This window comes from Fukomys damarensis, unplaced genomic scaffold, assembly GCF_012274545.1.
Source record: "Fukomys damarensis isolate Sample0158 unplaced genomic scaffold, DMR_v1.0_HiC HiC_scaffold_2, whole genome shotgun sequence".
NCBI classification, from domain to species: domain Eukaryota; kingdom Metazoa; phylum Chordata; class Mammalia; order Rodentia; family Bathyergidae; genus Fukomys; species Fukomys damarensis.
The window spans coordinates 52,643,766-52,656,546 of record NW_022900914.1 but is presented as its reverse complement, the minus strand read 5'-3'; the positions used below and the strand labels follow the sequence as shown (position 1 = coordinate 52,656,546).

At 34.5% G+C, this 12,781-nt stretch overlaps 1 protein-coding gene across 4 annotated transcripts in view; it reads left to right on the top strand.

Moving 5' to 3' along the window:
• Nucleotides 1-211: 211 nt before the first annotated feature.
• Nucleotides 212-12,781, top strand: part of Lrrtm4 (leucine rich repeat transmembrane neuronal 4) — a 684,133-nt gene continuing 671,563 nt past the window's right edge. For 3 of the 4 annotated variants that reach the window (XM_010631614.1, XM_033765077.1, XM_033765074.1), the window contains exons 1-2: nt 212-904; nt 2,673-4,219. In XM_010631614.1, the coding sequence (XP_010629916.1) occupies nt 901-904; nt 2,673-4,219 (1,551 nt within the window). In that variant the 5' untranslated portion in view covers nt 212-900. Of the gene's footprint in view, nt 905-2,672; nt 4,269-12,781 lie in introns of all 4 variants that reach the window. The other variant, XM_010631615.2, reaches the window with a different exon arrangement.

Sequence of the window (12,781 nt, the reverse complement as noted above, 5' to 3'; positions counted from 1 at the left end):
CCTATTCATTGCACAACATTTAGAGAAGAAGTATTTTATTTAATATATGCTATCACTAGAAGGAACCATTTGGCATAAACCTTTCATAATTTATATTATTGGAGAGGGGAAAAAATGTGATCCTGCGCCTTTAATTTCCCTTTCTGAGCAAGGGAAGGCTGCACACCACTGACAAGCTCACTTGTTCCCGTCTTTAATGTGCAATCTGTTTTCTCCAGCGGAGGGCACTCAGTGTATCACAAACTCAAGCATTAGCACCAACAAGCTCTGAGCCTCATCAGTCTCTGGAAAGCCTTCTGAATTAGACAAGGGCTGCCTCTCAGCACAGCTACAAAACACTTTAAACCTGACCAGCTAAATGGATAAACCTAGCCTGCATAGCTTTTAAACTGGGGTCTCATACAGCACAGGAGGCCTACTTTCTTCAAGAACTGAAAAGCCAGAGGATGAATTGCTTTATCTGGGAATGGCAAAAGCCAGCAAAATAAGGAATGCCAGGTATTCTGAAGATTTTCTTTTTTTGCCTCTCTTTTTACAGAGAAGTTGGTTATCTCCGAGATGGGCTGTAGCTCTTTGCACAGACTGAAAATTGCTGCTGATGGGTCTCTGATGAATTATACAATGGTCTTCAGAGCCTAGAGACCCCCGCCCCCCAGACAGCTTCCTCTTCCCTGTCCCTTCCTCCCACCCCGTGCTGATTTTTTTTTTTTAATATATGTGTGCATATATTTTTGCTTGTCCTCTCCGGGGAAGTTTGTACGGGGCTACTAGCTCCCATGCGGGATCAGAATGGTGTGAATGACAGCCGCACTGTGTCATGAAGGTGGTGGTGGTTTCAGCACAGGAGACCAAATAAGAAGAAAGCTGAGAGAGGGGGGAGACCTTTTTGGATGACAAAGGATGGGTAAGTGAACTTTTGTTGTTTCCTTCTCAGCAAAGCTGATCCTCTTTCCTTCCTGTCCTTAGCCGTAGCATTGGTTGCTAACAGACAAGGAAACAGGCAAAAAGCAGCCTCTGAGTTTGCCAATTGACTCACTATAGTTATTACTATATTTTTAGATCATTTTCCTCTTTGCGGTGCTTTTTTTTAAATCCATAAATGCATAACACAGACTTAAACAGACTCTCGAGAAATATCTTTAAGATTGTCACTACCGTCTGAATATCCACAGATTGGGAATTGGGCATGAGATAAATACTGTGTTTGTTTCTGTTTCTTGATAATATTAGCCACGCTTGTATTTCTGGTCGCTGTCAGGAAGGTTGTTAACACTTTATTGGGTGTGCGTAGGGGTGGGGTCCTTACTTTTTAGAGATTGCACCGGACTTGTTTTATTTTTAAAGCTGGATCCTGAACACAGCCTCCAAATTTTCAGCAGTCATTTGCCAGTCTTATTTTTTCAAGTGTGACTGGCTTTTTTCCCCTCCTGTCTACAAGAGCTGGAATGTATTTCAATGAGTCTGTAACTGGCAAAAGGACAGAGAGTAAGATTGAGTTTCAAATTTTAAAAAAGAAAGAAAAAACTCGACTAAGGAGGGTTTTTAGATTAGGGGTTTGGCTGATTGCCTCTTCATTAAAAATATGAAGAGTAAAGATATAAAGAAACTGCAGTATACAGTAGTGGTTTTTTTTCACTTTTAAGAAATAATAAATTTACTGTTCACAGAGGAAAGAAGTCCCTTAACATGCAATGACTTGGAAATGCAGCATAAGAGCCAATACACTGTAACTTAGTAGGCTTTTTTAAGTTAATGGAGGCAGGGGAGAAAAAAAGTCGATGAGAAATTCGAACAGGTCGGGTTGGTGGGGTAGGTTAGTAGTCTTCTATTTCTTTCCTTGTTTATCCTTAAATTTGTAAGAGCATCTATGTGAAAAATAACAGCAAACTGATACACAAGACTGTTTTCCATTTCATGTACTACTTAATAAGAAGTGGGCAATCTCAACTTCGGAGTGTTGTCTGATAAGGGTGGGTTTGCCTTTTAGCTTATGTATCAAGGCATAGAACCACAGTACACAATAATACATGATGATTATGAAACCAAGAGAAACACTCTGTTATTATCATCACACAGTGCTTCATGGGCTGCTTATAGTTAGTCCCGATGCCATTTTTCAGAGCTCATATCATGCCATCCCATTATGCAATAAGCATATAATTTCAGGCAAGGCAAACTTGGATTACCTTGACAGCTTCCCAAAGCTCCTTTCCTGTATCACATCCTGTTTGCCCAACTAGTAGAGATGTGTGAGTACCAGGTTTACTAAGTCACAAATTTTGTCCTTACCAGAAGAGGTTCTATACTTTCTTTCAGTGCTGTTTTTCAGCACAGTGACTAGCCAAGTATCATTGTTATGAAAATGTCAGCAGCATTCCATGAAAATAAAGGCTCTGTGCATTTCACTGTTGAGATACACAGAAACTCCTGAAACTCAGAAAGGATTTTCTTAGTTCTCCAGCACTGTTTTGATTTGAAGATCAAGGAAGAAAGAATGAAGCCTAAACAGCAAACATGCAGCACTGAATAAAATGATGCTTAAGTGTTGAATGTGTTCCTAAATCAACTGTCCCATTACTGCATTAGACAAAATGCCCCTGATACGAGTAAGCTGGTGGTAGTGTATCTTAATAGCATCACAATGTGCATCTGTCTTCTCTTTAATGTTGTAGGTTTCCACTTAATCACGCAGCTGAAAGGCATGAGTGTGGTTCTGGTGCTACTTCCTACACTGCTGCTTGTTATGCTCACAGGGGCTCAGAGAGCTTGCCCGAAGAACTGCAGATGCGATGGCAAAATTGTGTACTGTGAATCTCACGCTTTTGCAGATATTCCTGAGAACATTTCTGGTGGGTCACAAGGCTTATCATTAAGGTTCAACAGCATTCAGAAGCTCAAATCCAATCAGTTTGCTGGCCTTAACCAGCTTATATGGCTTTATCTTGACCATAATTACATTAGCTCAGTGGATGAAGATGCATTTCACGGGATCCGTAGACTGAAAGAATTAATTCTGAGCTCCAACAAAATTACCTATCTGCACAATAAAACATTTCACCCAGTTCCCAATCTCCGCAATCTGGATCTGTCCTACAATAAACTTCAGACATTGCAATCTGAACAATTTAAAGGACTTCGGAAACTCATAATTTTGCACTTGAGGTCTAACTCACTGAAGACTGTTCCCATAAGAGTATTTCAAGACTGTCGCAATCTTGACTTTTTGGATTTGGGTTACAATCGTCTCCGGAGCTTATCTCGAAATGCTTTTGCTGGCCTCTTGAAATTAAAGGAGCTCCACCTGGAGCACAACCAGTTTTCCAAGATCAACTTTGCTCATTTTCCGCGTCTCTTCAACCTCCGTTCAATTTACCTACAATGGAACAGGATTCGCTCCATTAGCCAAGGCTTGACATGGACTTGGAGTTCCTTACACAACTTGGATTTATCGGGGAATGACATCCAAGGAATTGAGCCGGGCACATTTAAATGCCTCCCCAATTTGCAAAAACTGAATTTGGATTCCAACAAGCTCACCAACATCTCACAGGAAACTGTCAGTACATGGATATCACTAATATCCATTACCTTGTCCGGAAATATGTGGGAATGCAGCCGGAGCATTTGTCCTCTGTTTCACTGGCTGAAAAATTTCAAAGGAAATAAGGAGAGCACCATGATATGTGCAGGACCTAAGCATATCCAGGGTGAAAAGGTTAGTGACGCAGTGGAAACATACAACATCTGTTCTGAAGTCCAAGTGGTCAATACGGAAAGATCACACCTGGTGCCCCAAACGCCTCAGAAGCCACTGATTATCCCTAAACCTACCATCTTCAAACCTGATGCCTCTCACTTCACTCTTGAGACACCAAGCCCTTCCCCAGGGTTTCAGATTCCTGGCACAGACCAAGAGTATGAGCATGTTTCGTTTCACAAAATCATTGCTGGGAGTGTGGCTCTGTTTCTCTCAGTGGCCATGATCCTCTTGGTGATCTATGTGTCTTGGAAACGCTATCCAGCTAGCATGAAGCAACTCCAGCAGCACTCTCTTATGAAGAGGAGGCGGAAAAAGGCCAGAGAGTCTGAAAGACAAATGAATTCCCCTTTACAGGAGTATTATGTGGACTACAAGCCGACAAACTCTGAGACCATGGATATATCGGTTAATGGATCTGGGCCCTGCACATATACCATCTCTGGCTCCAGGGAATGTGAGGTATGAACCATGATCCTCCTAAAAGCATTTCTACTGCGGGGAAGGAGAGGTAAATGTTTGAAGCTCTAGAGGTGTCTCTAATCGCTAGCCAGATTAATGACCCTTTTGCTTTTGGTTTTTTCTCGGTGTGAAAGGTTACTTAATTAAATTACAACTACCAGGAAATTGACTGCTTTAAAAAAAAAAAAATGGTTGAAACTTGAAGGAAGTTCATTCAAGGATGAGATTAAGTTGTAATAAAGCACTATGTTAAAACACCTGTTTTTTTTTTAACAATTTGTATACAGGGGTTGGACTTAAAAACACACATTCATTCTGACATTCTTGTCTGGTTCTTGGTGTTTGACTTTTGTAATGGAGTAAAGGAGGGGCCAGCTTAATTTAAAAACAAAGTGAGTTTACCAAAATTCCAGGAGGTAACGAAGTTTAAACCAAAGAGCAATTTGCCCAAGTGTTGATTTTTTTTTGTAAAATTTTAGTTTTGATTAAAGCATGAAACAGGAATCTCACAGCCATGTCATTTGCCATTTAGCTACTTACCAGCATAGAGGATGCCGGAGGCCTACTGTGTAACTGCGTCAAGTGTTTGAGGACTGGCTTCTTCCTTCCCTCCCTCTCTTTCCCTCCCTCCCACCTCCCCTTCGCTCCCCTCCTTCCCTCTCTCCTTCCCTCCTTCCTTCTCTTCCTTCCTTCTTTTCATCTTTCCTTAAATTACTGGGATATGGATCTTTTTGTGTAGTTTTTTGAGGGCTGGCATTTGTGTGTAATTTGAATGAAACTTAACTCTCATGTGTTGGCTTTGTCCCTGATAACTAATACCAGGTCACGATGTTGTGGGTGATTTAGCAATAACCTAATGACAGGTACAACAGGAACTGTTATCAGTTTTGCTGTCATCCCCAAAAGAAATGACATGTATTCTTATTAACCTTATCCAGGATTAAGCAATGCAAGTATTTATAAATAAAAGGAGTAAGGTTTGTTCTGGGTATTCTCCCTGTCTGTAATAGTCTCAAGTGAAAGGTATGAATTTCATGTTATACTCTTCTTGTTTACATGAAAATAAGTTTGGTCCCATTTTCGGATTATTTAATTTTAAAGGTCATTTATAGGAATGTGTTAATGAGTAGAAAAATAGTCACAAACTTGCAACTTGTCAATAAGTGATACTGGATGTAAATTGTTCTTTTATTCATGAAATTGACCATAATGTGCAAAGACTGTGACTTCCAAGGCCTTGTTGCTGAAATATACTAGTGCAGAGAGGTTGGGTTCTAAAATATGCTCTTTTAGTAATTGATTTTAGTTGATTCCTTTTCCAGGGGAGTTTTAATGAGCATTAAAGATATTGCCCTTTCTAATGCTAGTTATAACAGTTGGAAAATATAATTTGATCTTGGATAATATATATCCCAATTTTTTTCTTAATCCTAAATGCACATGTTAATGAAAATGTTTTAAGACAAAGCTCTGAATTATTTGAAAAAATTTCCAAGACAGTACAGTTTGGACTATTGAATTGTTCTTCAAAGTTTATTCTCTCCCTCCCTCCCTCTCTCCCTCTCTCTCTCTCTCTCTCTCTCTGGTGTATCCTTAAAAATAAAAGACAAACCCCAGATACTAAATCCCTGAAAGAAACTTGTATAAGCAATTACCCTTCAAAATAAAGAGAATAAAACATTTCTATAAAAAGTTTAACAAGGGCTGATGTTTTTCTTGCAGGCCTATATTGATATATGTGAATAAAAGTAACACATATTTATCTCATTTTATTGTGAGTTTTGAAAGTTTGTGTTTCTCTTAAAGGCAAGTAATATAAAAACAAAAGAAAAGTTCAGATTTATTCGTTTTTTTTTTTTTTTCCTGGACTGCTGGAATAGAATGGTTGTTTTTATTTACGAGAATCACCAAGAAGATTGTAAAAGAACTGGAACTTGAGAGTAGCCATTCTAAAACTTCCAGAAATCTTAAATTACATATTACTCCTTCTGAAACCCTAGGCACCACCATGATAGGACAAAATTAATGATATGAAAATGTATTCTTGATAAAATTGTGTTTAAAAGCACATTTTGATGCCATATGTGTTATAAATGGGAGAGTAAGGTCATGAAATTCACAAACATTGTTGAGAATGACAGTCTTGTGAAGGCATTAAAGATGAATAATGAATAATTAAATATTGTGCTATTGCATCAAAATGGTGTCTACTGGAACAGATCAGACTCTCCATGCCTTACAAAGTAAAAGATGGTAAGCTGTCCATTTAACACCATTGCCTGTATTTGGGAAGGTAATAAAGTATGATAAAACTACATTTAAAGAAATAGTCACTTGTTTTGAAACACAAACATAAAACAGTGATATTGAGTATATTATAGTTATATGTGGATACAAAAATAAGCAAAATAAAACTAAGAAATTATCTGTAAGGAAATTCCTGGTTGTGGCCACACGTTTTAAACTTGTGACCCCAGAAGAAATTTTCTTCTCTTGAGAAACATTCCCTTAGAGAAGATGCATCTATAAAATGGAACCAAGGAAGAAAATAATTTTCTATGTCTACTAATTTTTAAGAAGAGTAAGAGCAAATGTGGTTGAATTTGAACCTGGTCTTTTTTCATAAATCTCAGCTATCAATAGTTTCTAAGCTATAAAACCATTAACATATTTATAGTAAAATTTCATGAGTTAAGTTGGATTTTAATTTAAAATAACAAACTCTATGAACAAAACCATAGATTTTTTACTTCAAAAACATCGTGACAAACATTAATTTCTAAGACAGTACCTTGGCTAAAATTATGTTTTAAATTAAAAATAGCACTTTCCACCTAATTCTATACTCAGTTATCATGACCTAAATATTGTTAAAATAATTATTTTGTCTGTTTCTCCTAGGAGTGAAATAAAAATGTTAGGATTTCTTACTGAAAGGTCATCTGTGAGAAAACATATACCACTGCAATTTTCAATTTAAGTGATTTTAGCTCTATTATTTTCAAATTATAATTTTGAGAAGTCCACATGTATATATCATATTAGTAAACTGAGAGGCTATTATAGTAACGGTAAAATTTCTCATCTATAAAGGAGGACTAGAAATGAGAGCAATGAAAATTTTATATGATTTATGGAAAAAATATAAGATATATACGTCTCAGTCTTCATACTTTGAGTGGATCAGTGTGCTAGGTTGTACTGCATCATTTAATTTGTGCTTAATGACTACTCAGAAAAAATACTTTAAAAGCTACAGGATACAGCTTTTTCTGATATGTAGTAAGATGTCAGTAACAATAGAGTAAGTTGGAAGTATTTATTTTTTAAAATACTTGGGAAGTCTTACATAATTTTCTGTCACTACAAAGATATGAAGTTGCATCTCCATGCACATTAAATACTTCTTTCAATTTTGTAAATTTTTGTAAATGTTTTTAATATCTCATACTTTTAGCATTTGTCAACTGAGGATAACAAGAATAGTTATAAAAGTAATCAATATGAGCACAGGACAAAACATTTCTTCTTTTGCATTTAATAAAAGTAAAACTTGTGAAATATAAAAAGAAATAAAGGTAATTAATAAAACAGATTTTATATCTAGAACATTTTAAACTTTAAGTAATTGAAATTTAGAGTTTATCTCATAATGCTACCATTAAGAAAATAGCAATACAGATGATAATACAGGCAAAAGTTTTCCAAATATTTATTATTTTGATTATACTCTAAACAAAGTAAAAATGTGGTGTCACTTTAGGTTTTTAGTGTTTATTTCACTGCTTTAGAGCAAGTATTATAAAATATTTCTAATTTTTTTCATATTTACTGGATGATCACTGATTAAAAATGTAATATTAATTTCTTTTGTCACTTTGATGTTTGACATTTTTGCACATATTGAAAGATTTCCAAGAACTATATAGCATATAGCATATGTTGAAGTTATGCAGTGCCAGTATCATTAAATTGAACATTTTACTAAGATAGAGCACAGAAAATAAACTTTATTAGTTGAATGAATACTGTGTCACAATAAAATGTTATAATTGAAACTACACTTTTCCTATTCAGAGTATATTTCTATGTATGTCCGCAGGTGTGTCCTTTTGTAGTGAGTTTGTACATATATGCAGTTGAATATATATGCATGTATATACATATAAAGCAGTGGGAAGGAGGAAAGAAAATATACAAATATTTTCATCAAAATTATTTCAATTTTGATCATTTGAAATACTAATTGAAAAATCCTGGGTTAGAATTACTGAGATTTGTTAGGGACATAGTTCTCTTTTTAAGGGGGGGTGGGTTGAGCCAGGGTCTCACAATGTAGTTGAGACTGTCCTGAAACTCACTATGTAGCCCAGGCTGGTCTCGAACTCACCATGATCCTCCTGTCTCAGCCTCCTGAGTGCTGGGATTACAGGCATGAGACACTACGCCCGGCTTAGGGACATAGTTCTTAAGGTAAAAGTCTAATTATATCTAAAATTTATTCTAAATATATTGCATCTACACCACTTAACTTTTGAAGAGAATATTTGGGATATTAAAATCTGCAACTATACTGCACAAATTTCCATCTATGGTGTGACTGTGGACCAGTGATTCCACTTCCCTTTGACCCGTTGCCTGAGTGCATTCTACTAGTATAGTCTTCCTCAGCTGGAAGAAATCCTCATTTCTAAATTTTGTAGAATATCTGTAAGTAATTTTCAGAACTAGGAAGAGCTGAGCTATTTATATTCATTGTCAGCGATAAAAGGAAGAACTTGAGTTATTAAAAATCAGGTATTCAAATGAACAGTTATACAAGTTCTTCATGCTTTAGGAGAAAATATATAACACTACACAGAAATGTTCGTGAGCACAAGCATGGGCGTTTATGCACACACAGGACATGTCTTTTAAATTCGGCTAAATAACTACCGGATTTTGAAAGCACTTAAAACTATGACTGCTATAGAAAATGATTGCCTCTGTTTGATTCAATTCAAATCTCTCTGTGAAGAGCATTTTCATTAGAATTCACAAATGGTAGCGCAGAGTGACAGCTGCCAAGAAGGTCTCACACAGCTAATTTAGGACAGATTTTTTAAATTGACTAAAATGGTTCAATTATTTTTCTGTTCTCTGCTGGTATTAGCACCTCGTGGACAAAGCTTGGATAATTGGTTTTTATCTAAGACACCAACCTGAGGAATCTGACTGTGGTCTTCAAAATGGATAGCTTTTACATACCTCAGTAATCTGCACATAATTCTAGAATTTTTCTTTTTGATAGTTTTCCACATTCAATGAAATGTAATTATCTCTGGTTCTTCTCAAGAGTTGCATTTATAGATAGCCTCAACTTCAGAATTTGCTCAGGAATGTCACAAGGGACTTGGTGACTCATCTGAATTTTCAGGTTTCTAGAGTTTCATGATTCACTAAACCAGAGTGAAACAGTAGCAACCCATATATCACCAGGCACTGGGGTTTCAAAAAATTATTATGTCTTTTGATGAGCAAAAAGCATAAAGTGATGTGGAATAGACATTAAAAATTAAAATGCTTTTTATACTACCAGTAGAACCATCATTTATTGAATCAGTTTAATAAAATTTCAATATTCTTAAAAGGAAAGAAAAAATATGGGGCTATTTTTTCATGCCTTCCATAAGCCATTAATTTTTGAACTATAAGTTGAGGAAAGTTGGGTAAAAGCACATTTCCTATGGCAGGAAAACCACTGGTTTTTACATGAATTGCTGCTTAAAACTCCGTGACAGATACAAAGATAAGTGTTTATAAAAATGCTTTCATTCTCCAGAGGAATAAAGGTCTAAATAAATGTAACTATGAGCAAAAGTTTCTTTTGAAAAAGTAAGATATTTTATTTCAGTAAATGTATTGTAAAATGTATAAATAAGGTTCTGGAATAAAATGAGAGCAAAGTTGATACACAAGTAAAAGGTGAAAATATAAAAAAATTCTGAAATATATTGTTCAACATTATGAGGAATCATGACTGAGAAAGAAAGTGTTGAACACAAACTGACCCTCAGACATCAAATCAATCAATATACATATGATGAAAATTATAGAATTTTCTGTTATTGTTTGAAAATAGAAATATCCTAATATCTCAATGTTAGGTAATTTGAATATCAAAGTAATTTGGAAATGTTGCCTTTCCAGAGGTATACATTATTCAACATTCATATAGACTTTATAAGAATATCTAGATTACTTAAAGATGTATACAGAAAATTCTGTGATAACTTGTCCAATTTATATGATTTAACTCTAAAACACATACCGGCAAAGATACTGAAAAAAATATAGAATTTAAAGTCATAAAAATAAATTTGTTTTGCCTCTTTCAATGCCTCAGTTTGCATGACTGTTTTCTCAATTTGGGAATGTTCTTACCACCATAGGTTGTACTTGTTGCTTTACCCTAATTTTTATCATTTACTGAATTCTTGTGCCTCAGAGATAGGGTACAGATGTACTTAGTAAATATAGCAAGAAATGTCATCTTATACCTTTTAATTATTTTTAAACACAAATCATTCTTAAAAAAGGAAGAGTATTTCAATCACAGGCTTTAAAAGAAAACTGTAAGGTTAAACAGTGACTTTATTTTGAAAGTTTATTTTGAAAACTTCTGATTCAAACTTATAATTTTCATTTTTGTTATATATTTCAATAGCTGGGATCTTCAAATCTCATTGAAATTAAAAATGAAAGACTCTCAATTTTAACAGTATATTTGAATATTTCAAAGTAAGTTGAACATAGGACGGTTGTTATAGACTTTGATCTATATAAGAATATGTATATAATTTCAAATAGAAATATAGTTAGCTATGGCTTACTTCAACTGCAGAGGGAAATGGCAAGGTTAAAGAAAAACTCTATAGATACTATTTCTGAAATAGCATGATAAAAGAGAAAAACGTGCCAGAGAAAATTTTATTTAGGAAAGACAAGGCTACTTTAGTCTCACTTTATATTTTCACTGTATACATTAATAATTATTTTTACTCTCCTTTTATAATTAATTATTATGAGATAAACCATTTAAATTATATTTATTATAACAAATAAAGACAAGGTTCTTTCATTTGGTCCTTGAGATCTACATATTTGAGATTTTGAAAATAATTAAATGTTAATTTAATGATTTAATATAGTTATTAAATACACTTACATTGAAATGAAGCCTGATTCATTGATTAGCAATTGTCAAGTATTTCTATGACTTAAAATGAAATATAAATTAATTGTGTCTGTGTCTTTTTTCTCTATTCACCCTAGACGAAAAATTGATATTCTCTTCTGTGTTTATAGATCTGTAAAAGCAATAGCATAGAGGTCACCCCTGAAGTACTTTAGGTTGATGGTCAAACCACAGCCTGGACCAAAATTGTGTTGGTCCAGTGGTCAGATGAAAGGGTGAAAAGGAGGTCTCAGATCTGAAACTGACTCACTTTACTTCTCTAACATTGGACAAGTAAATATGTATCTGACCTTTCTGTGATATAATTTTTCTATCTATTGAACTGGGATAATAACTTTCCAAGTAACTTGCTGAGATGATTAATGAGGTATTATTTGAAAACCACTCAGATTTCTTTCACAAAAAGCTTCAGTGTACATATAAATGATGATTAATTATAAACCTTCTGTCCACTGAAAAATGCAAAATACAATGTGGTTGTATTATTTTCATTGTTATTATTAGTTATAATGATGCTTATAATGCTTCCTGATATAGAAACAAGTATTGTGGTTACATTTTTACTGAAGTGAATAATAAATCTGACCTTTCAGTCCCTTGTTTTAATTGTAATTTAGTTTGGATATCAGACACAGCAATATTTTGTAATAACCTCAGATTTGTAAAATATTTCCTTGGCTGAACATTTTATTCACCTAAGAAAGCAGCATTTATAATTCTTTTATTGTTATGCTAGAGGATAAATGCATTATAGAAACAACTTGTAAGTTCCCAATTTTGTAAATTATTGGCATTCAATTATTTAACTGAAAGTAGTTTTAATTCTCCACATATTTGTCCATTTAAAAATTCCAATTTTTATGGGTCGGGGATTTCGCTCAGTGGTTCCGCTGCCTGCCTCTCTAGCACAAAGGACCCAACTTCGACCCTCACTTAAAAAAATAAAAAATTGCAGTTATCAGTAAATTACATAATGTTCTTTATAGATTGAATAGCTAATAAACTATTTGAAGAACTGATGATTCGGTAGCATATATGAATATATTCACATATATGCATGTTATATATACACACCATATATATGTATATATTCATGGATAAGTCAGGAATACAACTTGAGAAATGCTTCGTGGGGGATTCTGTCATTTTGTGAGCATTCTAGAATGTACTAGCACAAACAAAAATCATTACAATACCACTAAGGTATATAATCCTATGGGACTACAATGATGTAAGTGGTACATTGGTAACTGAAATATTTACACAACTATGTGGTGTACTTTGTGTGTGTAGTGTGGATATATATATATATATATATATATATA